This window comes from Mesoplodon bidens (assembly GCF_964165515.1).
Source record: "Mesoplodon bidens genome assembly, chromosome: 1".
In the NCBI taxonomy this organism is placed as follows: domain Eukaryota; kingdom Metazoa; phylum Chordata; class Mammalia; order Artiodactyla; family Ziphiidae; genus Mesoplodon; species Mesoplodon bidens.
The window spans coordinates 16,356,462-16,383,020 of NC_138176.1; the positions used below are offsets into that span (position 1 = coordinate 16,356,462).

General features: G+C 40.2%; 1 protein-coding gene across 1 annotated transcript in view; it reads right to left on the reverse strand.

The window, feature by feature from the left end:
* Positions 1–19,202: 19,202 nt before the first annotated feature.
* FHIP2A (FHF complex subunit HOOK interacting protein 2A) overlaps positions 19,203–26,559 on the reverse strand; it is a 36,415-nt gene continuing 29,058 nt past the window's right edge. The window contains exons 15-17 of the mRNA XM_081225022.1: positions 23,040–23,180; positions 22,591–22,694; positions 19,203–22,486 (exon numbers count right to left, since the gene is read on the reverse strand). Coding sequence (XP_081081148.1) covers positions 22,381–22,486; positions 22,591–22,694; positions 23,040–23,180 — 351 coding nt within the window. The 3' untranslated portion in view covers positions 19,203–22,380. The remainder of the gene's footprint in view (positions 22,487–22,590; positions 22,695–23,039; positions 23,181–26,559) is intronic.

Here is a 26,559-nt window from a genome sequence, read left to right on the forward strand (position 1 = left end):
AAATATTGTTCCAGTTTCTCTGCCTTACCTTGGAAGGCTTTTGGGAAGCTCTCCAGAGGTTGTGACCTAGGAATTAACTCGTATTTATTTGCTGGGAAGCTTCTGTAAATCAAAGTTACAAAGAGGGGCTCAGATAAGGAAGTATTTCCACTCACTGAGAAAATGAGTTTCAGGCCCAGGAAGGGGAACTGGGAGGCTGAGGAGAGATTTCAGGCGTGTTTACCTCACTAAACACCCACGTTGGTTCAGGCACAGTGATTGTCTGAAGTCCCGGAGCCATTCTCCTCCAGGTCAGCAATGTCCAGCAGGTCAGCAGTTTGCAATTGTTTCCAGGCAAACAATTATACTTGGAAGTTATTTTTATACTTGAAAGCTTTATACTTGAAGAATATACTTTATACTGGAAGAATGGAATTTCCGTGTAATAACTGAACTGGCCTTGTGCAGAAGCAAAGTCCCTGTTGCAGCTACTGCAAAGAAAGGAAGATGGATAAAAAGGAGGTGTATGAGCAGAGGAAGCTTTTGTCTGCAGAGGAAGCAGGGCCTTTTAGAGTGATTCCTGAATGCCGTCTGATGCCCTCCATACAGAATCACCAGAGCCCTTCCTTAAAATACAGATACCTGGGCCCCACCCAAAACACACTAATCCCAGAGAAGGGGTCCTGGATTCTGTGTTTTAAACAAGCCCTTTAGGTGATTCAGTTGCCCAGCTGGGCCCGAGAAACAATGGGCAGAAGCTTTCCCTCCATGTTCAGTGCACAGATGGCCCTGGTGACTGCTTGCTGTGATCCAGGGCTGACCCTGCAGGGGTCCCGGGAAGACTGACTCTTTGACCTCCTTCAAGCCAATGTTCGTTCTTTCTTTCTTAATACATTTATTTATTTATTTATTTTGGCTGCATTGGGTCTTCATTGCTGCGCACAGGTTTCTCCATTTGTGGTGAGCAGTGGCTGCTCTTTGTTGCAGTGCCTGGGCTTCTCATTACGGTGGCTTCACTTGTTGCAGAGCACGGGCTCTAGGCGCGCGGGCTTCAGTACTTGTGGCACACGGGCTTAGTTGCTCCGCGGCATGTGCGATCTTCCCGGACCAGGGCTCGAACCCGTGTCCCCTGCATTGGCAGGTGGATTCTTAAGCACTGCACCACCAGGCGAGTCTGCCAATGTTCTTTAAATGTGTACTCGACACCTATTTAGAGGAGACACACCTGGTGTTAGTGGGGAAGAATCCTCTGCTGCCTGCAGCGAATCTGCTCTTGCCCCAAACTTGCCAACTTTGCTCAGTAACCACATGCCGTATGATTCCACTTACATGAAACGTCCAGAATAGACAAATCCATAGAGCCAGGAAGCAGATTTGTGGCTGTCTGGGGCTGGGAGTTGGGGTGGGGGAGTTGGGGTGATGGCTAACGGAAGGAGGGTTTCTTTGGGGGGGGTCAACAAAAATGTTCTAAAATTGACTGGGGAGGTGGAAGCACAGCTCTGTGAACATACTGAAAGCTGCTGAACTGTACGCTTTAAATGAGTAAATTGTATGGTATGTGAATTACATCTTAAGAAAACTGTTTAAAAACAAACAAAAGTTTACTAGGAAAAACCAAAACCCTGCAGTGAACCATGCCCACTTCTCCTTATCAGGTAGTTGAGTAACCATCTGTTGATATTTGGGGGAGAGGAAAGGCCCCTTCCCAGAGATTCAGTAAATCTTAAGTGGGGCTCAAATAGCTGCATTTTACGGCTTCCCTGGTGGCGCAGTAGATGAGAGTCCGCCTGCCGATGCAGGGGACACGGGTTCGTGCCCCGGTCTGGGAAGATCCCACATGCCACGGAGCGGCTGGGCCCGTGAGCCATGGCTGCTGAGCCTGTGTGTCTGGAGCCTGTGCTCTGCAACAGGAGAGGCCACAACAGTGAGAGGCCCGTGTACCGCAAAAAAAACAAAAACAAAAAAACCCCGTATTTTAAGAGTGCCTCTGGTGATTCTGTGAGAGTACACAGAGGTATTTCGGAACTGCTATAAAAGGCTCTATTGCAGAGACAATTTTTCCTGTATCACTGCCTTTCTTGAAAAAATGTGCCCCAGTGTGTGTGAGTGTGTGTGTGTTAGCATTCCATATGGATTTATTCACATGTGCTTTAGTCTGGCTCTGGTATAACTCTGCATTTTATATATGAGATCAGTTCCTTTCTCTAATCCAATTTTGGGGCTTGCCTAAGCCAAGTCCCAAGGGAAGGAGGTAAAATGGGGATTAAAGGGCTTGCTGGAGGGTTTTTTGAGACATTTTAAAACAATATCCAACTTTATGAGTCCTTCAGTAGTCTGATCCTACATTAAGATCAGGTCACTACATAATTATGGGCTACTCGAGATTGCCTGCCATTGTGGAAATAGTGAGGGCTTTGGCTGCCCTGCTCTACCTTTAATAACTGTTACTTTATCCCTTTCAGCCTATAGATTTGGACTATTGGTACCTTGCTCACAGAATGATTCTGAAGAGTAAATGACATAATAAACGTATACAAGATGGTACAAAATATGTGCTCAGTAAAAAGTAGCAAATATGACTGTTATGTTACTTCTCATTTCATGCTTCCTATGTTTCCTCATTTGGATTCTAAGCTCCTTTGAGGACAGTCCTTTGATTCCCACACAACTCCTATCGTAGCATCTCATATGCAAAAGCCAAGAGAGGGTTAAGGAAGGACAGGTTGTGGAAAACACCCAAGGGCCACCAGCCCAGGCTCCGCTCTCCTAGGGTTATCCTGACCCCGCCACCAACAAGGTTACAGCCCTGAGCTCCCAGCAGCTTCTGTAACAGTGTGAGCTCACCCCCACTCCTCCTATGCCACAACTGATTGGATTAGGTAAGAACTCCCAACCCAAGCTTGGCCAGTGAGTCTCTTTCCTGGGAATTTGTAATTGGGTCCAAGAGATTCCAGCCGGTGTCTCCAGGCCTCTTTGAAACAGACTATGTAAACCTACAACAATATGCAGCAGCTATTTTCTACTAGAAGCATAACTCCAAGGCCTACAGTGGGGTGTGGGCATAAAACAGATGCTCTCACGTCCCACCGTCACTGCGTGATTTGAAGTATATTCATAAGGTTTATTCTAGGCAGCTATTCATAAGGCTTCTAAAGAATGTTTTAAAGTATGGGAAATGGACATATTATAATGTTAAGGTAAAAAGGATGAAACAAAATTATGTAGACCTCACAGATTAAAAAAATATACATATATTCATAAAATACTGGAGATGTATAAAAATAGCAATAGCAATAGAGAGGTTGTAGATGATTTATTTTTTAATACTTCCTGACTTTTCAAGAAAAGCCTATATACAGGAGCAAGAAAAGCCAGTGTAAGTTTTCTTCCCCCTTCTCTTTAAAAAATTAAGCTCCTCTGGCCTCAGTTTTGTCAGAATCCTAGATATTTTGATCTCAGAGGAAGTCATTTGCACCTGGGTATTAGCTCTGGAAAGGTGTTATTGAAAATGGACTTCCATAGGCAGGATGCAGAAGTTCTCTGATCCCTTCCAGAGGATCCCTTTTGTGAGAGGTAAGCAGTTCTACCTCTAAAAGCAAATATCAATAGTGATTTCCTAGTTTGTAGGAGAAAACAGGATAGAATTTTCCCAAATTAAAATTCTCTCCCGTAAATTTTCCTTTGATGCCTGCCCCTGATGTTCCAACTAGAATCTTAGAGTGAACATTAGAATCACTGGGGAGCTTTAAAAATATGCAAATACCACTGCTCCATCTTCCAGAAACTTTGACTTAATTGGTCTTTTCTGGGGTCCAGACAGCTATAGTTTTTAAATCTCTTTAAGTGATTCTAATCTTCAGGCAGAATTGAGAACCACTGACTTAGTCTATCTGGTTGAATGCAAAATTCTACATTCATTTCGTTGTCTGAAGGTATATATATATACATATCTGTTGTTAGGATTTCAGAAAGAGCTTCACAATTTCCAGACGCCCTATGGATTGAGGGAATTGGAAATTCAGGCTGGTACCCCCCCCCCGCCCGGGGAACTGCCATGCCAGGTGGCCAGAGACTGTTTGGAGACATCGCCCTCCTGTGGCGACACTTGAGAACTGTTTAGCCAGGCCTGGGTTCACTCTTCCCTTGTTTCTCCAGAAAAGGTCCCAAAGCGGGCTCTGAACCTTGCCTGACAGAGCCTCCCATGGAGTCTGCCTCCATTTCAGCCACTGACCGGCTGGGCGTGGGCCTGCCCTTTGAAAGTTCCCTTGAATTAGTAATATGTTTTCCCTTCCCTGACATGTCAGCAGCAGACTTGGAGCCATAAACCTGGGACAAAGTTTCCAGACTGGCTCTTAACTGCCAGGAGTAACAGTTGCTGCTAAGAGCTGCAGAGTTGCTTATTGACACCGGGACTGCTGAATGGAGCCAGAATTGCTCCTGTAAGTTTACTGGGGGGAAAAAAATATATCACATCAACAGTTACAGGGTCTGGGAAAGAGGGAAAGTGTAAATATTTAGCAAAACAAACTCTTTAGAAGGTTCAGTTTAACACTGTCCCTTGTGTGGGGGGCAGAAGTCCAAGGTAGTGGGGTACACTGGCGGGTTGGGGGGACAGTTGAGGAGAGGAAGTGTCACCAGGGTGAACAGGGACAATGGGCCATAGTGCCGACCTAGGTCCTGGAGCGGGCCTGGGGGGAAAGATTAATCTCGGTGAAGAAAACTTTATCGCACATCAAAACCACCTGGGAAGCTTGTTCAGCAAGCTTCTGTGAAGGCCTTTTCCACCAGTTTGATTCAATCAGTGTAGGAATCTGAGGGGATTGAGAAGCAGTGCAGGGGTCCACCATTTGTCTGGTGCCTACTTGGTCCCAGGCACAGCACTACCGCATTATTCCCTTATCGAGTCCTTACAACAACTCTCTGAGGTAGATGGTACTCTTCCCATTTTACAGACGAGGAAACTGAGGCTCAGGGAGGTGGCGATAGGTGCCTGAAGCCTCACAGCTGGGCAGTGATGGGGTCTGGCTGGCGATGGCAGGTAGCGGGGAGTTGGTGGCAGGGAGCTGCTCACAGGAACAAGTCACGAGAACAAGTCAAATCCTTCATTGCTAGGCCTGGTGCCCAATGTCAGAGCAGGACCCGAGATATGACAGACCACAGGTGTGGTCCCAGAGCTGGGATGGTGTCAAACCTGTGCTCGGTGGTGAAGGAAATCTTGGGGTGAGGTAGGGATGTAGGGAGGGAGGAACAAAAGCTAGAGAGAGGAAGAGGAGGCCGGGCCCAGAAACCAACCAGACCAGAGGCTGCAGAAAGCACAGGGGGAGGTGGTGTGATGGAGGCCAAGCAGTGGTCCGCTGGAGGAGGGGGCTGGGGACTCCTCTGCAGCCCTGTCCTCCTGCAGTCCTTTCTCCCTGAGCTTCTTTCTTCCTCTGGATCTTTTCATGTTCCTTTCTTACTTCTCCCTTCTTCCTGTTTCTTGTCTTCCCCGCTAGAGGAAGGTTTTTAGCTTCCCTCAGAGATCCAAGGCGTGTCCTCCCAGCATGTCACATACTCCTCACAGGATGTCAGAGAGAACAATCAATTGCTTAAGTAAAGGAAAACATCAAAATCCTATCCCTTTGCAATCAAAATCCCCACCCGTCTTCTTCCCACAGCGCGTACATCCTCAGCTGGCCCAAAGCCCTCCTCAGTGGCGCCTTCCCACAGAGCTGAGATCACCCGGGGCTGAGAGCTGCCTGCAGTTCCCTGTGGCAACAGCAATTAGCAGCATCTCATGTTTAATGCAAGTGAGCCTCTGAGACAGGACAGCTTTCAAGATACAGCTTCAGATACCTAAACGCTGCCCTTTACAGAGCAAACAGAAGTATACACAACCAATGTGGGTTTTCCTATTTTAGAATAATTGTGTTCTCATCTGTACAGATTTAAGCAAACCAGTTCTGTCAGAAAAAAGGAAAAGCAATATGCCCAAGGGCCTCTGTGGGCCAGAGAGGTCTAGGTCCCCTCCACGTTTTTGAGTCTCCCAAGTACTTTTTTTTTTTTTTTTTTTTTTTCGGTGTGCTGGCCTCTGACCGCTGTGGCCCCTCCCGTTGCGGAGCACAGGCTCCGGTCGCGCAGGCTCAGCGGCCATTACTCACGGGCCCAGCAACTGTGTGGCATGTGGGGTTCTCCCGGACCGGGGCACGAACCCGCGTCCCCTTCATCGGCAAGCGGACTCTCAACCACTGCGCCACCTGGGAAGCCCCCAAGTACTTTTAAAATGAAGAAATGACAAAACTGGGTTTTAAAAATTGCAGTGGAATGTAAATGCTTCATTAGCAAGTTAATATTTTTAACACAAAAGATATAATGCAATGTAATTGTTCTAGTTACAAGCTAATTATTGGATTTGTGTAGAGTAATAATTCATAGTGCACCTTAGGTAACAGGACATGGGGTAAAGCTGTATGTTGAAAAACTTCTTTCAATCCTGTCAGTATATCATTCCTTTGGAAATAACATAAAAAGTCTAAAATTGAAAACTTTTGCGTGGCCATGTTCAAGCTAACAATATTGGTGACCGTAGAGGTTTCCCTTCTGTTAACATGGACACTCTTGTCTTTAAGTCCTACCGCTCTTCCTACTGTGTCACCCATTCTGAATAGTTCTGTTAATATGTTAGAGTCCTCTAGCCTGTCTTAAGAAAGCTCAAGTTGGAAGGGCTTTATAAATACCATATATTTAGTCCAACAGCCTTTCTTAGCCTATTTGAATCCAAAGCAGCATGCCAGCTCAATGCACTGCTGCAGAACTCTTTTTTTTTTTTTTTAATGGCCCTGGTGCTCCTTGATGAAACTGCTGATTCTACGATTAGGGTAGGAAATACAGGAGATGAGCCTGGAGCATCTTGTGGCGCCAGAAAGTAAGGAAATGATCAAAAACCAACCAAAAGAAACCCCTACATTGATGGGACTGTCAACAGGACATAGGAAACAACTGAAAGAGCTCCCAATGGCCAAAGATGGAGCAATTTGAGCAGTAAAATCAAGGAAGCAGTATTGGCTTATAACCCAAAGTAGAAAATAAATATCCATGAGTCTATATTGATACAAATGATTGAATAAATAAAGGGGGAGGGGGACATACATTTTCCTTGGAGAATTGCAAATAATTTATGTAGACACTCCACCTTCAACAAGATAGCATGTAACTCCCAGTTCTTAAGTGTGGACTACGCACTGCAGCTTGGTTCCAAAGAGGGCAGTGTGGAAGGAGGTGGGGAGTAACTTCATTGTGGGAATGGAGTCAAGGGAAGATAAAATATGATATTAAACCAGGCCAAACGTATGGACTTGGGTGTGTTTATCTGAGTCTGGATTTAATGTGTCAGCTCACCCAGCTGGACGTGGCTCTAGCAGTTTTCGTGGTTGATTTAATGATGTGTGTACTCATTGGCACCTACATCCGATGAGGTGAGATGCTAGAACTTCCTAGTGTGATGTAGAAAACTCATCCAAAGACTTAGGGAGACAGGACTGTAGATTTACGTAGGCCATGAATACCCAACCGTATCTCCGGGTGGAATCCATTTGGCAATGTCCTCACTAAGGTATGAAGAAATATATCAGTATCCTCGGAAAGTTCTGTGGGGCTATGCTCCCTAGGCTGAGGTTCATGGGGGAAGATGCTGCCATTGAGATGGGTCCTGTCAGGACAATAGAAACCATATCGTAGAGATTTCAGCAGAGGGAATTTAATATGGGAATTAGTTGGAGGGCTGAGTGATGAAGAGGATCATTCTCTGTGGTCATCCAGAAGTAATAACCCAGGATGGGCCCTGGGAAGCTGGGGCTCAGGCCTCTGACAGGGGCTGCTGCATGCTGCTGTTGCTGCCTCTGGAAGGCCTGATGCTGTTTCTGGGAGAGCTTAAGTAATATAGAGGCCAAAACCAACTGCTGAGAACCCACTGCTGAGCTGGTATGTCAGGAACAGGAAGTAAACTCAGAGAAGTTCCTTTTCTCCTCTGGTTTTCCCTTCTCCTCTGGAACCCCTTATTGACAAAAGCTAGAAAGCTAGCTAGTAAAGGAGAAATCTAATGTGTGGAATCCCAGTCCTACATCATAAAGAATAGAGAAGAGTGGATTTGGAACAGAAGGACAAGAACTTCATAACCTGCAAGGAACTCCCCTCATCCCCTCTACATTAAAAAGCAAACCTCTCAAAGACACACACTTTCTGGGACTCCCCTCGCCTTGCCATAGCCAGACAGGGTTTTAGTAAATATTGGTTGAGCATCATGGATGATATTACTATAATCCTGTGACACAGCACAATCCATTTTGGATCTCAGATCTCAATATTTATGAACACAGCACTCAATTATAGTGTTTTATGTATTTAGCTAGAAAGTTTTTTTCCCACTCTATTCAGGATCCTTTTGGAAAGTCACATCAGGAGAGCAGAGCCCTGCCTTTTTTATAAGGGGCATAGCCTCTTGATGTCAGTGGTCTTTATGCACAGAGATGCTGAAAGTAGTTTAACTACTCCTGTAAAATACCTTTTTCTTCTTTTTTTTTTTTTTTTAATCATTGTAAGAGACAGGGATCAGTTCAGCTTCCATGGTGATGTGGGGATTTCTGAAGAGTTTTCAGATTTAAAAAAATGTAATGCAGGGTCTGAGAAACTTGTAAGTTCTTTCTAAATATAATCCTAGAACCAGCAGAAAAACTCAGCATTTACATCTACCCAACATCTTTCTTATCCAAAAAAGGCTGATAGTGAGGATTTCTCTTTTAAGGCGTTATGGCATCAGTTGAGTGATTGATCACACAGCTCAGTGGAGGAAGGGCCAAAATACAATAGTCTTGTATCAGAAAGTATAGCAATGGTAAGCTGCATCATGAGGACAAAGAACTTTTCATAATGGCCTTAAAATGGTGTTGATATTGAAATGCTCAGCCCAGAATTATCTATGTCAAATTAATTACACTTCCCTAGTCTTTTTCTTTCTATTGAAATAAGAATGATAATAAATGAGCAAAACATTACTTGGCAAGATATATATCAGCTTTTACTTTGAAAGACTCAGAACTCAATGAATATCAATTATATTATAAGCTATGCATATAAAGATTCCAACCATTAAGAACTGTGCAGAAGATGGCGGAAGAGTAAGACACAGAGATCACCTTCCTCCCCACAGATACATCAGAAATACATCTACACGTGGAACAACTCCTAGAGAGCACCTACTGAACACTGGCAGAAGACCTCAGACCTCCCAAAAGGCAAGAAACTCCCCATGTACCTGGCCAGGTGGATGAAAAGCTCTTGGTGCTGCAGCCAGGAGTCAGTGCTGTGCCTCCGAGGTGGGAGAGCCAACTTTAGGACACTGGTCCACAAGAGACTTCCCAGCTCCACATATCAAAGAGCGAAAATCTCCCAGAGATCTCCATCTCAACACCAACACCCAGCTTCACTCAACGACCAGCAAGCTACAGTGCTGGACACCTTATGCCAAACAACTAGCAAGATAGGAACACAACCCCACCCATTAGCAGAGAGGCTGCCTAAAATCATAACAAGGCCACAGACACCCCAAAACACACCACCAGACAGGGACCTGCCCACCACAAAGAGAAGATTCAACCTCATCCACCAGAACACAGGCACTAGTCCCCTCCACCAGGAAGCCTACACAACCCACTGAACCAACCTTAGCCACTGGGGACAGACACCAAAAACAATGGGAACTACGAACCTGCAGCCTGCAAAAAGAAGACCCCAAACACAGTAAGATAAGCAAAATGAGAAGACAGAAAAACACATAGCAGATGAAGGAGCAAGATAAAAACCCACCAGACCTAACAAATGAAGAGGAAATAGGCAGTCTACCTGAAAAAGAATTCAGAATAATGATAGTAAAGATGACCCAAAATCTTGGAAATAGAATAGAGAAAATGCAAGAAACAGTTAACAAGGACCCAGAAGAACTAAAGAGGAAACAAGCAATGATGAACAACACAATAAATGAAATTAAAAATTCTCTAGAAGGGATCAATAGCAGAATAACTGAGGCAGAAGAAGGGATAAGTGACCTGGAAGATAAAATAGTGGAAATAACTACTGCAGAGCAGAATAAAGAAAAAAGAATGAAAAGAACTGAGGACAGTCTCAGAGACGTCAGGGACAACATTAAACTCACCAACATTCGAATTATAGGGGTCCCAGAAGAAGAAGAGAAAAAGAAAGGGACTGAGAAAATATTTGAATAGATTATAGTTGCAAACTTCCTTAATATGGGAAAGGAAATAGTTAATCAAGTCCAGGAAGCACAGAGAGTCGCATACAGGATAAATCCAAGGAGAAACACGCCAAGACGCATATTAATCAAACTGTCAAAAATTAAATACAAAGAAAACATATTAAAAGCAGCGAGGGAAAAACAACAAATAACACACAAGGGAATCCCCATAAGGTTAACAGCTGATCTTTCAGCAGAAACTCTGCAAGCCAGAAGGGACTGGTGGACATGTTTAAACTGATGAAGGAGAAAAACCTACAACCAAGATTACCCAGCAAGGATCTCCTTCAGATTTGATGGAGAAATTAAAACCTTTACAGACAAGCAAAAGCTGAGAGAGTTCAGCACCACCAAACCAGCTTTACAACAAATGCTAAAGGAACTTTTCTAGGCAAGAAACACAAGAGAAGGAAAAGACCTACAATAACAAACCCAAAACAATTAAGAAAATGGGAATAGGAACATACATATCAATAATTACCTTAAATGTAAATGGATTAAATGCTCCCACCAAAAGACACAGACTGGCTGAATGGATACAAAAACAAGACCCATATATATGCTATCTACAAGAGACCCACTTCAGACCTAGGGACACATACAGACTGAAAGTGAGGGGATGGAAAAAGATATTCCATGCAAATGGAAACCAAAAGAAAGCTGGAGTAGCAATTCTCATATCAGACAAAACAGACTTTAAAATAAAGACTATTAGAAGAGACAAAGAAGGACACTACATAATGATCAAGGGATCGATCCAAGAAGAAGATATAACAAGGGTAAATATTTACACACCCAACATAGGAGCACCTCAATACATAAGGCAAATACTAACAGCCATAAAAGGGGAAATCGACAGTAACACACTCATAGTAGGGGACTTTAACACCCCACTTCCACCAATGGACAGATCATCCAAAATGAAAATAAATAAGGAAACACAAGCTTTAAATGATACATTAAACAAGATGGACTTAATTGATATTTATAGGACATTCCATCCAAAAACAACAGAATACACATTTTTCTCAAGTGCTCATAGAACATTCTCCAGGATAGATCATATCTTGGGTCACAAATCAAGCCTTGGTAAATTTAAGAAAATTGAAATCGTATCAAGTAACTTTTCCAACCACAACGCTATGAGACTAGATATCAATTAAAGGAAAAAAATCAGGAAAAAATACAAACACATGGAGGCTAAACAATACACTACTCAATAACGAAGTGATCACTGAAGAAATCAAAGAGGAAATCAAAAAATACCTAGAAACAAATGACAATGGAGACACGACGACCCAAAACCTATGGGATGCAGCAAAAGCAGTTCTAAGAGGGAAGTTTATAGCGATACAATCCTACCTTAAGAAACAGGAAACATCTTGAATAAACAACCTAACCTTGCACCTAAAGCAATTAGAGAAAGAAGAACAAAAACACCCCAAAGTTAGCAGAAGGAAAGAAATCATAAAGATCAGATCAGAAATAAATGAAAAATAAATAAAGGAAACGATAGCAAAGATCAATAAAACTAAAACCTGGTTCTTTGAGAAGATAAACAAAATTGATAAACCATTAGCCAGACTCATCAAGAAAAAAAGGGAGAAGACTCAAATCAATAGAATTGGACATGAAAAAGGAGAAGTAACAACTGACACTGCAGAAATACAAAAGATCATGAGAGATTACTACAAGCAACTCTATGCCAATAAAATGGACAACCTGGAAGAAATGGACACATTCTTAGAAATGCACAACCTGCCAAGACTGAATCAGGAAGAAATAGAAAATATGAACAGACCAATCACAAGCACTGAAATTGAAACTGTGATTAAAAATCTTCCAACAGGTATTCCCTGGTGGCGCAGTGGTTGAGAGTCCGCCTGCCAATGCAGGGGACACGGGTTCATGCCCCGGTCCAGGAGGATCCCACATGCCGCAGAGCGGCTGGGCCCATAAGCCGTGGCCACTGAGGCTGTGTGTGTGGAGCCTGTGCTCCGCAATGGGAGAGGCCACAGCAGTGAGAGGCCCGCGTACCGCAAAAACAACAACAACAACAACAACAAAATCTTCCAACAAACAAAAGCCCAGGACCAGATGGCTTCACAGGCGAATTCTATCAAACATTTAGAGAAGAGCTAACACCTATCCTTCTCAAACTCTTCCAAAATATAGCAGAGGGAGGAACACTCCCAAACTCATTCTATGAGGCCACCATCACCCTGATACCAAAACCAGAAAAGGATGTCACAAAGAAAGAAAACTACAGGCCAATATCACTGATGAACATAGATGCAAAAATCCTCAACAAAATACTAGCAAACAGAATCCAACAGCACATTAAAAAGGTCATACACCATGATCAAGTGGGGTTTATCCCAGGAATGCAAGGATTCTTCAATATATGCAAATCAATCAACGTGATACACCATATTAACAAATTGAAGGAGAAAAACCATATGATCATCTCAATAGATGCAGAGAAAGCTTTCGACAAAATTCAATACCCATTTATGATAAAAAACCCTGCAGAAAGTAGGCATAGAGGGAACTTTCCTCAACATAATAAAGGCCATATATGACAAACCCACAGCCAACATCGTCCTCAATGGTGAAAAACTGAAACCATTTCCACTAAGATCAGGAACAAGACAAGGTTGCCCACTCTCACCACTCTTATTCAACATAGTTTTGGAAGTTTTAGCCACAGCAATCAGAGAAGAAAAGGAAGTAAAAGGAATCCAAATCGGAAAAGAAGAAGTAAAGCTGTCACTGTTTGCAGATGACATGATACTATACATAGAGAATCCTAAAGATGTCACCAGAAAACTACTAGAGCTAATCAATGAATTTGGTAAAGTAGCAGGATACAAAATTAATGCACAGAAATCTCTGGCATTCCTATATACTAATGATGAAAAATCTGAAAGTGAAATTAAGAAAACACTCTCATTTACCACTGCAACAAAAAGAATAAAATATCTAGGAATAAACCTACCTAAGGAGACAAAAGACCTGTATGCAGAAAATAATAAGACACTGATGAAAGAAATTAAAGATGATACAAATAGATGGAGAGGTATACCATGTTCTTGGATTGGAAGAATCAATATTGTGAAAATGACTCTACTACCCAAAGCAATCTATAGATTCAATGCAATCCCTATCAAACTACCACTGACATTTTTCACAGAACTAGAAAAAAAAAATTCACAATGTGTATGGAAACAAAAAAGACCCCGAATAGCCAAAGCAATCTTGAGAACGAAAAACGAAGCTGGAGGAATCAGGCTCCTTGACTTCAGACTATACTACAAAGCTACAGTAATTAAGACAGTATGGTACTGGCAAAAAAACAGAAAGATAGATCAATGGAACAGGATAGAAAGCCCAGAGATAATCCCATGCACATATGGTCACCTTATCTTTGATAAAGGAGGCAGGAATGCACAGTGGAGAAAGGCCAGCCTCTTCAATAAGTTGTACTGGGAAAACTGGACAGGTACATGTAAAAGTATGAGATTAGAACACTCCCTAACACCATACACAAAAATAAGCTCAAAATGGATTAAAGACCTAAATGTAAGGGCAGAAACTATCAAACTCTTAGAGGAAAACATAGGCAGAACACTCTATGACATACATCACAGCAAGATCCTTTTGGACCCACCACCTAGAGAAATGGAAATAAAAACAAAGATAAACAAATGGGACCTAATGAAAGTTACAAGCTTTTGCACAGCAAAGGAAACCATAAACAAGACCAAAGGACAACCCTCAGAATGGGAGAAAATATTTGCAAATGAAGCAACTGACAAAGGATTAATCTCCAAAATTTACAAGCAGCTCTCGCAGCTCAATAACAAAAAGACAAACAACCCAATCAAAAAATGGGCAGAAGACCTAAATATACATTTCTCCAAAGAAGATATACAGATTGCCAACAAACACATGAAAGAATGCTCAACATCATTAATCGTTAGAGAAATGCAAATCAAAACTACAATGAGATATCATCTCACACCAGTCAGAATGGCCATCATCAAAAAATCTAGAAACGGGCTTCCCTGGTGGCACAGTGGTTGAGAGTCCACCTGCTGATGCAGGGGACACGGGTTTGTGCCCCGGTCCGGGAAGATCACACGTGCCGCGGAGCGGCTGGGCCCGTGAGCCACGTCCAGAGCCTGTGCTCCGCAATGGGAGAGGCCACACCGTGAGAGGCCCACGCACTGCAAAAAAAAACACCCAAAAATCTAGAAACAATAAATGCTGGAGAGGGTGTGGAGAAAAGGGGACACTCTTGCACTGCTGGCGGGAATGTGAATTGGTACAGCCACTATGGAGAACAGTATGGAGGTTCCTTAAGAAACTACAAATAGGACTACCATATGACCCAGCAATCCCACTGCTGGGCATATACCCTGAGAAAACCATAATTCAAAAAGAGTCATGTACCAAAATGTTCATTACAGCTCTATTTACAATAGCCAGGACATGGAAGCAACCTAAGTGTCCATCATCGGATGAATGGATAAAGAAGATGTGGCACATATATACAATGGAATATTACTCAGCCATAAAAAGAAACAAAATTGAGTTATTTGTAGTGAGGTGGATGGACCTAGAGTCTGTCCTACAGAGTAAAGTAAGTCAGAAAGAGAAAGACAAATACCGTATGCTAACACATATATATGGAATCTAAGAAAAAAAAATGTCATGAAGAAACTAGGGGTAAGATGGGAATAAAGACACAGACCTATTAGAGAATGGACTTGAGGATATGGGGAGGGGAAAGGGTAAGCTGTGACAAAGTGAGAGAGTGGCATGGACATATTTACACTACCAAACGTAAAATAGATAGCTAGTGGGAAGCAGCCGCATAGCACAGGGAGATCAGCTCATTTGTTTGTGACCACCTAGAGGGGTGGGATAGGGAGGGTGGGAGGGAGGGTGACGCAAGAGGGAAGAGATATGGGAACATATGTATATGTATAACTGATTCACTTTGTTATAAAGCAGAAACTAACACACCACTGTAAAGCAATTATACTCCAATAAAAATGAAAAAAAAAAAACTGTGCAAATTTTATTTCAATGTCAAATTCCAAAGAAAAACACCCAGAAATTGCTATGCACATTTGCACTTACAGCTTTTCTTTTTAGGATGTGGTTTTGAACCCAGACTCCAATGAGTCATGTGCTCTTGCCGACAGTATTTTCAGGGAAAGGCTTTCCTGAAGCTGCATCACACTGGCTCATTTTCAGGAAAATGCACTTCTTTGTAAAATAGAACCTATTTATTGTCAAGGAGTCCAAGCTATACAGACTATTGGGATAACATTTATATCCTAAAAGTAGACGTTACCTTCCCGACTTCCATTTCTGTTGGAGCCCAACAGCAATTCAACTTAAGAAAAAGATGTTCTATTCCCAATCATTTCTAAAACGTAACTGAAATAATGATCACAGGACACCCAAATAATTGAAGTGGCCAACAAGGATTACAGAACCATAAAATGTTCTGTGACTTGCTACACTGTTGATAATAGCAACAGGATAAAGAGATTTCAGAAGGAACGCATATTTTAAACATGGAAGAATAATGTTTAAGGAATGGCCAATTTGTTTCCCTCTAGAAATCTCCTTGTACATGGTTCTCTTGGGAAGTCTGATCAATTAAAACCCTACGTGCTATTCTATTTATGAGTGGAATGAGGAATACATTTCTCATGCTATTACATAAATGAATCTCATCTTCAGGGCTTTGAAATATCACTTTACCCAGACTATAGCGAATTCGGGTGCCATCTCATCTTTCTGCATAACAGTGAAATTGATTTTATGATTCCTTACTCATAAATTACAGGACTGAAGCAGTAACAGTTACAGGAGATGCCTTTGCTTTGTCTCCTCGAGTCTCAGAGGCTGCGCATGTCACTTGCTCTTTTTTTCTTTCTTCTTTTTTTTTTTTTTTCTGAGCCACAAATAGCTCCTCAAGCTTGCAATTCTGGTTATAGTTCTCAACTGAAAAATGTGTTTTGAAAAAGACTGATCTCTTAGACCCAGAGTGTGTTCTTGGCTTATTCAGATCTTTCAACCTGAATATTTCCCCTGAAAACTTTAGCACATCATTGGTATGAAATATTTTGTTAAGAATTAATAGAATGATCACCATGCAAATGAATGTATATAACATGGGTACCATTATGAAACTAAGCTACAAAACTCAAAGGATGTCTTTTCTCCTCACCTTCACCTCCTCACCTTTGCAATGAGAGCAAAGTAACCCATGGTAGCATTTGAATTCCTGACGCTCCTACTGGGTCCTACATTCGTGTCAGGATTTGGCTACTTAGTCAAGAGAATCAATACCTTAATGCCCTTTATAAGAGAATCTCTGTTAATTCCTTCATGTACTGATTAGTCTAACTAGAGGGAAGAGTAAGGTAATATAAAATTATAAGGCAAGCTGCACTTCCTTTAATTCCTCAGACTCACTCCTGGGAGATCAGGTAATTCCTTGAGGTTACCTCAAGAAGGCTGAGGTTAGGAAGGGAAACAGAAGTCAGGTTTCCTCATCTTGTCCTGGCAGGTGTGACCCCCAGCCTGTCCATCTGCCTTCTAGCCTGACCCCTTGCCTTCAATTTCAGTAACGGATGGAGTTATGAGAAACGGTGGAAGTTTACACATTCCATCTTCACACACATCCAGCATGTGGCTTCTGAATTCACCTTTTCTGTCTCCATCAGCCCATTTCGTTCTCTCTTAATTGGATATGCAGCGACCTGTGCCCCAATCCGGCAGAGAATAAAGAATGTGGTCAAAGGAGCATTGAGTTCAAGCCGGGAGAAAGGTTTGGTTCTACAGATTTACTAAACCAAATCTTACCCTAATGTTCCGACCATTTTTTTAAGCCTTCTTAAATCTTTTGGTTTTAATATTTCAATTGACTTTTTGCCTTCTCTCTATATAATAGTTCTAGAAAGAGATCAGTTAAATCAGAACAGCTAATTACTTCTCAGCAATTGAGAAAATGTGGGCCCAAAGGCACAATTATTTAGGCTGGTGCTTTATACCAATCTCAGAATGAAGAAGGTGAAAGGAAATGGTTAATCATGGTAAATATAACAGAATACAGAACAGTTGTCTATTTATTGCTGAGTTGACTTTATCATTACGACTTCTCAGAATATCTGGCCTATCTGCACTCACAAGTAAGGATATAATTCAGTCAAGACTTGAGTTTTAGGTTTCTCTTTTGATGATCGGCAACACGACTTCCTCTCCCTGTGCTCTCACAATGCTTGGGTGCTGTTTCTCTAACAGTATTCCGGTGTGTAGTGTACCTTATTTTTGTCAGCACACTGAACCGAGACTGTGACTTGGTGAGGGCAGAAAAGCTTCTTCTTATTTGTCTTCCTAGCATCTTAAAACTTGGTTCATAAGAAGTTCCCAATATTTGTTGAGTAAACCAAATTATTGTTTTGGTTTGGTTTTAGATGACATGTTAGTATCCTATTTCTGATACATTTTTAGAAATGCTATTATAACACAAATAAAACCCCTAATGCACATAACAGTCAACCATAAGAGTATGTGAAACAGGCTTAGATGAAATCTCTCTAATGTGGGTAGTAGGGTGTAGATCAAGTCAATTTAAAAACCAGTCTCCTATGAGGCGAGGCCCATAGGTGATAACTTTCCTAACTGGCTTTAGACCAACTAAAACCTATTTCTTCCATGGAAACTTCAGCATCAAACTGTCACACAGTGTTTTTGCCTTTTTTTTTTGATAAAGAGGTACAGCTTTTACTTGAAAGACTTTACTCTAACAAAATTTCAACCTTAACAATTTTATGTTTATGCTTTAAATTCCCTTGAGATAACTAGTTTTCTAGATGGAACACTGCAAAATTCCGAACCAGGTTTTCGGACTGGGGATCTGATTATGCATTCCTAAAATGCAGTTTACTTTCGAAGGAGCTCAAGATAAGGAGGTAATTTTAACTCTTCAATGCCTAAACCTTACCTCCCTTGCATCCTTAAACCTGTTACCTTATTTCCTTCTATAACTATTTTGAGGAACACTGGCTGAAAAGAGTCACAGGTAGGCGGGATTAATAACTAGATTTTTCTCTTTCTCGTTGTGCCATGTAGTACATGTTTCTTTCAGCTTCCAACTAAGGGACTTTGGCAAATACTCAAGTGAATGGAATAAGCCTAGAGTCAAATTGTTTTAAATGTCAGTTAAAGAGAGAAGTTTTTATGTGTTATAAATCTGTTAAGAAATAATGCTTAGGGCTTCCCTGGTGGTGCAGTGGTTGGGAATATGCCTGCCGATACGGGGGACATGGGTTCGAGCCCTGGTCCGGGAAGATCCCACATGCCGCGGAGCAACAAAGCCCATGCGCCACAACTACTGAGCCTGCGCTCTAGAACCCGTGAACCACAACTCCTGAAGCCCGCGTGCCTAGAGCCCGTGCTCCGCAACGAGAAGACACCGCAATGAGAAGCCCGCGCACTGCAACGAAGAGTAGCCCCCACTCGCCGCAACTAGAGAAAGCCCGCACACAGCAGCAAAGACCCAATGCAGCCAAAAATAAATAAAATAAATAAACATATTAAAAAAAATAATGCTTACAGTGAATTATACTTCTAAGACTTATATAACCATTCCTTCCTTTAGGGAAATGGTTATTAAGGAGTGGGGTGGAAAATATCAATACATATAAGGCTCACCCAGAGAGATTTTTCAAGCTATACATTCCCCCTCCACAAATATTCTGACATATTCCTTTTCGTTCTCTCTCTGGAATCAATGCTATAATGAACCACTGACTGCTGTGTGTCATATCCTTTTGTATGTTATGAATTATTATTTTAGATTTATCAGGGAATGAAATGTTTCCAATTAGAATTCTACAAAAACATAAGACAACAGTTTGTTTAAATTTTTACATTATTTATTTTTAGATCATCCCTCTTAGTCCTGCATGCATTGTTAGCACAAAAAGTTGAACTTGATCACAACCTCCTTTGAAGAGATATTAGGTACATAATCACCATCTGAAGAGTTTCTTCATAGATGGCCCAAGATTTCCAGGCCTTGGTAACACTGTCAGTAACCTATACAATGTACAATAGGAAAATTTACCAAATATCCTTTGTTTAATGTAAACAAGGCAGGAGGCAAAACAGAGTATTATAGTAACACTATTTTACAGGGCCCAGAAATATGATTATCTATCATGTTTTAACACACCAAGTGTCACAATGACATGCATATTTTGATTAACTGTACAACCCAAAATATAATTACCATATAAATTGTGATTTTAGCACTTCACTGTAACTTCTGTCAATACCTATAAACTTCATAATTAAATGGTAATTGTATATTAATGCAATAATTTATGGAAATATGTTACCATGAATTATGAAGTAATTCCATAATTTGTGCCCCGTAAAATTAAGTGTAATAATCTTTACACTAGCAACAGTGTAAGCAAGCTAAGGATTTTGGTCCTTACAGATATATACACACATATATACACACATGTACACACACAATAATGTACAATTAAACCAAAAAGCTACGAATCCACTCATAGCTTATATATTGCACAGACAGATACATTATGAGAACCTTACAGAGTCAATGTGAGTACTACAATGATAATTGGCTGGCTAAGGACACATTTTGAGTTCTATCACGTAAAGAATGTGGCTCATTACTAAAAAAAATAAACCCAAAGACTATACTGTTAGAAAGTTTAAAAAAAAGAATGTGCATACTCATTTACACCAATGTGAAGCAAGGCTAAAATTCAGTTTGGAATTTGTCACGGCAATCGATTACTAGGGTGGTACTGCCCACGCAACACAGTGCACATCAGTCACTGTTTTGCAAATACTGAGAAACAGAAATAGCTTCTGAAAGACAGTACACAAATGGCTAGTCATGGAGGACAATGTTTCACCAACAAATCCAACTCACTGTGAGAACTTGTGCTGGCTCTAGGTCTGAACTAAATAGAAGAAGGAAGGAAGGAAAGACAGTCGCAAACTTAGAAGAGAAACAAATTATACCTTAAGCTTTAGCTGATTACAAATCAAAGTCATTACAATAACTTAGGAAAATAATTATCTTTTAAGAAGCAGCATACACACACACAAATATGAATTAAAGCTTCTCTGAGCTTGGTTTCATGGATTAGCCAAAAGGTCCTACTGTGAAATCAAGGATAAAATCATATTTGGTTTGAGAGGTAACATCATTGCCATTACACCTATCGAATGCTACAAAAACATTAAGAAATATCTAATATCTCTTAATGTTCTATTTTAAGTACACCTACATCAAAGCAGACTACAACTACATCTAAAAATGAAGATGTTGCAGCATTCCTTCATCAATAAATACAGCAAACAGAATAATGCTTTCCCATCGTTAAAAATCATTTAAAGAAAATCATGCACAAAGTAACTATCTCCCACCTGTTTTTTCATTGTTTCGCTCAATACATTTCCTAGAGTGAGCTAACAGAGATTTGCATTAAATTAGAAATTTAGTTTTTTCGTTGTTGTTTTAACAGTGGTAGCATTCTAGAGCCAAGAATATTCATAATTTTCGATATTTTCTTGTTAATAAATAGCAGAAACTAACTATAAATCAGAAAACGAATACAACAAAGTTAGCAGTAGGTGTAAAATATGCTTCTATACACATGCTACACGATGTATAGATACAAACATGCTACACAAAACAACTTGTTAGAACGGGCAGCTACAGTTCCTTTCAGGCTGGAAGGTTTGCCTAGTCTGCTCCCCCAAATATCAGTAAATGAAAAGGTAAAGAGGAAAGTGCTGCTGCTTAACATTTCAACTGAAAAAATAAAACAAAAACCCAAGGAAGCTTAATAGCAATATTTGCGTGATAAGTATCACTTAAAGGAAGACTAGAAAGTGGATGAGCAAACGCCATTTTGTAAATCAAGTACCAGCATGCTGTGCACAGCGCAGCTTTGCCAACTACCCACACCACACGTTCCTACACACGTACCCATTCACACATATACCAATTTACCCAAGTTCTTTCATATGTAAACAGGTCAGACTTGCTGGTTTGTTTTAAAAACTCTTCAGAATGATTTAAAACAAAAGACTGAACAAAATGGAAAAGAAAATGTAAACATTCAGGAGGCCATTGGCATTTTGATTGCTGCCACCTACAGGTTACCATGCATTTCAATAAGAAAATCAAATTATAAAGCAATTTTCAGAGAGGGAGGGAGTGAGAGAAAAAAAAGGGTCTCAACCCAATACATGATAATTAGCTTAAAAATACTATTTTAGTAAACACTACCAACAGTGAGCACAAATTCAACATTGTTGCAAAAATGACAAAGTTTAAATAAACTGGGACCCATACACGAAAATCAATCACTAACGTGGCTATGTGCACGAGAGTAAAAGAAGGTTTCTTTAAAAAATATATATATTATATTAATCAAGAATTTCATTATCATATTAAATTGTTATTCTTAGAAAAGCTGAAGAAAGTTAATGGTGCGCTACACAGTTTTATCTTCTATTATTAATTCATTTGATGGTTCCTAAATTGTATTTTTTTCTCACTTACAGTTTTTTTCAATATTTTGTTTGATAAGAATTCTGACCTTAAAAAGTTATAAAATTAGGTGTTTTTTTTTTCTGCTACTTATTAATCCAAAAGAATATAAGCATTTGAGTCCCAGAGAATGTCAAAATGCCTTGCTACCTAAAAGGATATTAAATTAACAGATATCATCAAAGTCATGACATCAGAAATTTTGCAGCTTTTCACACAGGCATTAGAAATGCTTATTTCCTGAAGTTCCTTTGATTGTATCCTGGACTCAAGGATGTGCAACTTTATATCTAGAACCCTTATGATAAAGTCAACATCACACAACATTGCACTGAGTGTCCACTCAGTGGGTTCCGAATGGTTCTGTCCAGTTTACAGCAATGCTTCATTTAAAAAGGCTTTGTATCCTCTTGTGGCTGGGTGGAACTGAGGCTTTTTTGATGAAATGCATACAACAGTTCTGTTCCCTTGGTTACTTGCAAGATGCTGTCTATGGTGTGGAGGCAGCATGGTATTTCACAAAGGCGATGGCCGCCAGCTCCTTACAGAACTCTTCCAGCACAATCACACCCTCCAGCAATGTGATGTGCTCGATACTGGGAAGGGAAAGCAGGCAATCAGTCAATCGATGCAGGGTATTAGCAGATCATCAAGTTCTGGCAAAAGTTTTAGATAAACAACATGTAAAACGCTGACTTACACAGGGCCTTCAGGTTCCAGACCAAGTAATCGCTTTCTGACTAACAGAAGCTTGGGAGTAAAATCTTGAATACGCTGGATTCGAACCATGAGGTCTCCAACAACCTGTGTCACAGGGACAAAAGGAGCTCAGTTCCTAACACCTCCATGGGGATTTTCAGGATAAAAAAATACTCCATTTCCTATTACTAAATGAAGACTGTCACTTTTCACTATTCACATAACAATCTTTGACAAAGGACTCATAGCTATACCTTAAAATACACAAGTTATATATACCACTTAAAAGAATGAATCTTTATTCTCCACATTCTGTAGTAAAATAATTATTGCTAAACAGTAAATATATAACATTTTTTATCATGTGACACTAATTACACACAATGATATTAAGATGTTAATTGGTCGGGTTTATCAATCCTAGAGAATGTAACAAAACTGATAACTCACCCTGACGATTACAGAGAAGAGAGATCTACAGCCAGAAGCAAGGTTCACATAAGGGTCCAAAAGGTACTCGTGTATGTGTGGATGAGGGAAGAGAGAAAGTCTAGATAACACTGATGTTACTTGTAAATTGACATCATATGGCTATGGAGAGGGAAAAACCAAAAAGATATTTGACATTATGTATAATGTATATACCTGAGCACTTAATTTACCATTTCCATTTGTCTTCTTAAGAAAAAGGAAAATCTACCATCTCATTCCTCCCACTACATGCTCTTCTACAATGAAAATATCTATAACTAAATTAGCTCTAGCTCACACCACCTTAGTCAAAGTGCATATATCACAGTCCTAAAACTTAAAATAAAAAGTATGCACATAAACATACAGAAAAAAATAAATACATAACAAAGTCAGAATGTCTCTGTTTTATGCAGGTTGTTTTATGTAGTAAAATAGTTCAAGAGGTCATCAAAACCCACCAAAGAGTCATATGTAATATTAATTACAAACAATAGAAGACATGACATATAACACCAAAGACAGAAGGGAAGGTATTAAAATCTTTTACAGTAGTCTAGTTTTAGAAATGATAATCCTCGTCTCTTAAATTATTCAACTACTGCCAATTACCAAAAGCATGTATACAACTAAGTCATATACATACAGAACCCTGTCAACAGAATGAAAGTACTTGGGGGTGGAAATAACTACCATATGCCTCAAAAGTGAACGAGAAGATTCAAAATCATGATTACAGACAGGGATCACCTCCTTTACTGTGCAGGAGCATTAACTCTTCCAAAACAATGTCTGTGTCCATCTGTGTATACTTTTTTGTATGTATCACAATTTTACTTGAATTCTGTTTTTTAATATTTAATCTGTTTATTCTTTGTAGGAAGCAGCTTGGAGGTGCTTTACAGAGCATGTGTCAAAATCCAAGCAAAATGCATAATGTACAAAAAGAGTTGCTATTATTGTGCCTAGAACTTTCAACAGAAATCTCTCATCCCTTCCAGTCTTCTTCTAAGCAGCCAAAGGCAACTGAGTGGCTGAAACAAAACTGACTTCAGTGAGAAGGTTGGAAAGAACCTAGGTGACTGGATGACTGAGAAACAGATGCTGCAGCAGGAGCAAGGGAAAAGTGATTCAGGACCAAGTTGATATTAAAAACAGAATCTGAATGTTTTACCCTCATTCACTGAGCAGCTTTTAAGCCCTTGATCATAATGAATACCAATCCAGAAGTGAATATTTGACATTTAAAGGACAGCAAATGCTTACGCACGTGCCAGAAGATATCAAAGATACTGTTATTTGAACAAAAACTCAAGTCCTGTGCTAACGTCCAATTTTAGTCTTTTTTGCTTACTACTAGATACATGAACACAGATCTTCTGAAAGAAGTAAAACTACCCCTAAGTCACTCTTATTCAAAATCTAGCCTTAAGCAAGATAAATGAAAGGAGATACGATTCACATTAAATGATAGTCTGAAGGGCATCTTTTCCTACTTGATAATATTTGCAGCAGAATAGCCTTCTCCAAGACTCAGTTCAAAACAAACAATGAATTCACATTAAATTGTATTTTAGGCACAAAGGAAACATTTAAAAAAATCTTTAAGAAGAATGCATTTGGTAAAATGTGGACATAATCATTTAAAATACAACTTAAGTACAGTATTGTATGTGACTTCATTTCAGGTGGTTCAGAGTTTTAGGTCACTAAATTCTGCCATTTACAGGTACTTAAATAAATTGAGAAAATTTGGCTTCAAACAACTATATATTGCCACTTAAACTCTGTATTTTCTCTATATGGTGTTAGTTTGGTTTTAAGCTTTTTTTGAACAAGAATCTATATCTTTGGTTGTTTAAGAAACTTAAGGCTGACTCAGATTATATTTAAAAAAATTTGTTTTAAAGTTTTTATTGAATTTGTTACAATATTGCTTCTGTTTTATGTTTTGTTTTTTTGGCCCGGAGGCATGTGGGATCTTAGCTCCCCAACCAGGGATCAAACCAGCACCCCCTGCGCTGGAAGGCAAAGTCTTAACCACTGGACCATCAGGGAAGTCCCAGATTATATTTTAATGTTGTGAAAACGAAGATAAATTTCAGCTAGATAGAAACTGTTCCAACATACTCTGAACTGGTCTCTACTTCACTGGCGTCTTTCTTCTACTTTAAAGTAGTAACTTTAAAACAAGCTGGCCTTTTAGAGGGTTGCAAACAGCAACTGTTTGTATCTATTATTTTGAATCCCTCCCATTTGTACTTAATACAGTATTCACCTGAAATAAAAGTTAACCAGATTTTTGTGACACGTTAAAGTGCACTTGGCCCATTTTTGATTGAGCTCACCCTAAATACAAGATCTGAATTTTGGAACAATAAACTTTGACTTAAAAGCATACTGAGGGCTTCCCTGGTGGTGCAGTGGTTAAGAATCCGCCTGCCAATGCAGGCGACATGGGTGTGAGCCCTGGCCCGGGAAGATCCCACACGCCGTGGAGCAACTAAGCCCGTGCTACACCACAAGAGAAGCCACTGTAATGAGAAGCCTGAGCACCACAACGAAGACAACAGCAACTAGAGAAAAGTCCACGCGCAGCAACGAAGACCCAACGCAGCCAAAAAAAAAAAAAAAAAAAAAGCATACTGATGTCAGACTTCCCTGGTGGTGCAGTCGTTAAGAATCCGCCTGCCAACGCAGGGGACACGGGTTCGAACCCTGGTCCGGGAAGATCCCACATGCCGCGGAGCAACTAAGCCCGTGCGCCACAACTACTGAGGCTGTGCTCTAGAGCCCATGCGCCACAACTACTGAGCCTGTGTGCCTAGAGCCCATGCTCTGCAACAAGAGGAGCCCCCGTTTGCCACAACTAGAGAAAGCCCACGCGCAGCAATGATGACCCAATGCAGGCAAAAAAAAAAGTATACTGATGTCACCTGTAAACTCAGTCACGACCCTTTTATTAAAGGCCAAGTATGTAGATGGTCAAAATAATAAGAAATAAGTCAAATTTTTAAAAATCTCAACAACTTGATAGTCTCTGAAATTTTTTATAACACCTGCATTTAACAAGATTTTATATTTTTAAAAGTATTTTAAATTGCTTTTCTTCAGATAATTCTTACAAGCAAATCAAGTAATATCAACTTCACTTTAACAATAAGAAAATGTGGCAAACAGCTAAGTTTAGTTGCCCAAATTCAGATTTTTCAGTCAGAGCAGGGACAAGGACTTGGGCTTCCCTATATTTTTCCTGGTATTCTTTATATTCTGCTATGGACTTTCATTTTTACTATCTTTTTAAAATCACTACGGTTAAAAACAATACTAAACACACTATATTTTTCAAAAATTAACATTGTGACAACACAATAGTGTCATGAATACCTGATGTCATAACTTCTCAATTATACATGCAGAAATTAGCTACTTTATTAATTATCCATAGTAATGTTTAATCCCAGCCTGGTTACCCTGATCCTATTAGGGGTATATATGT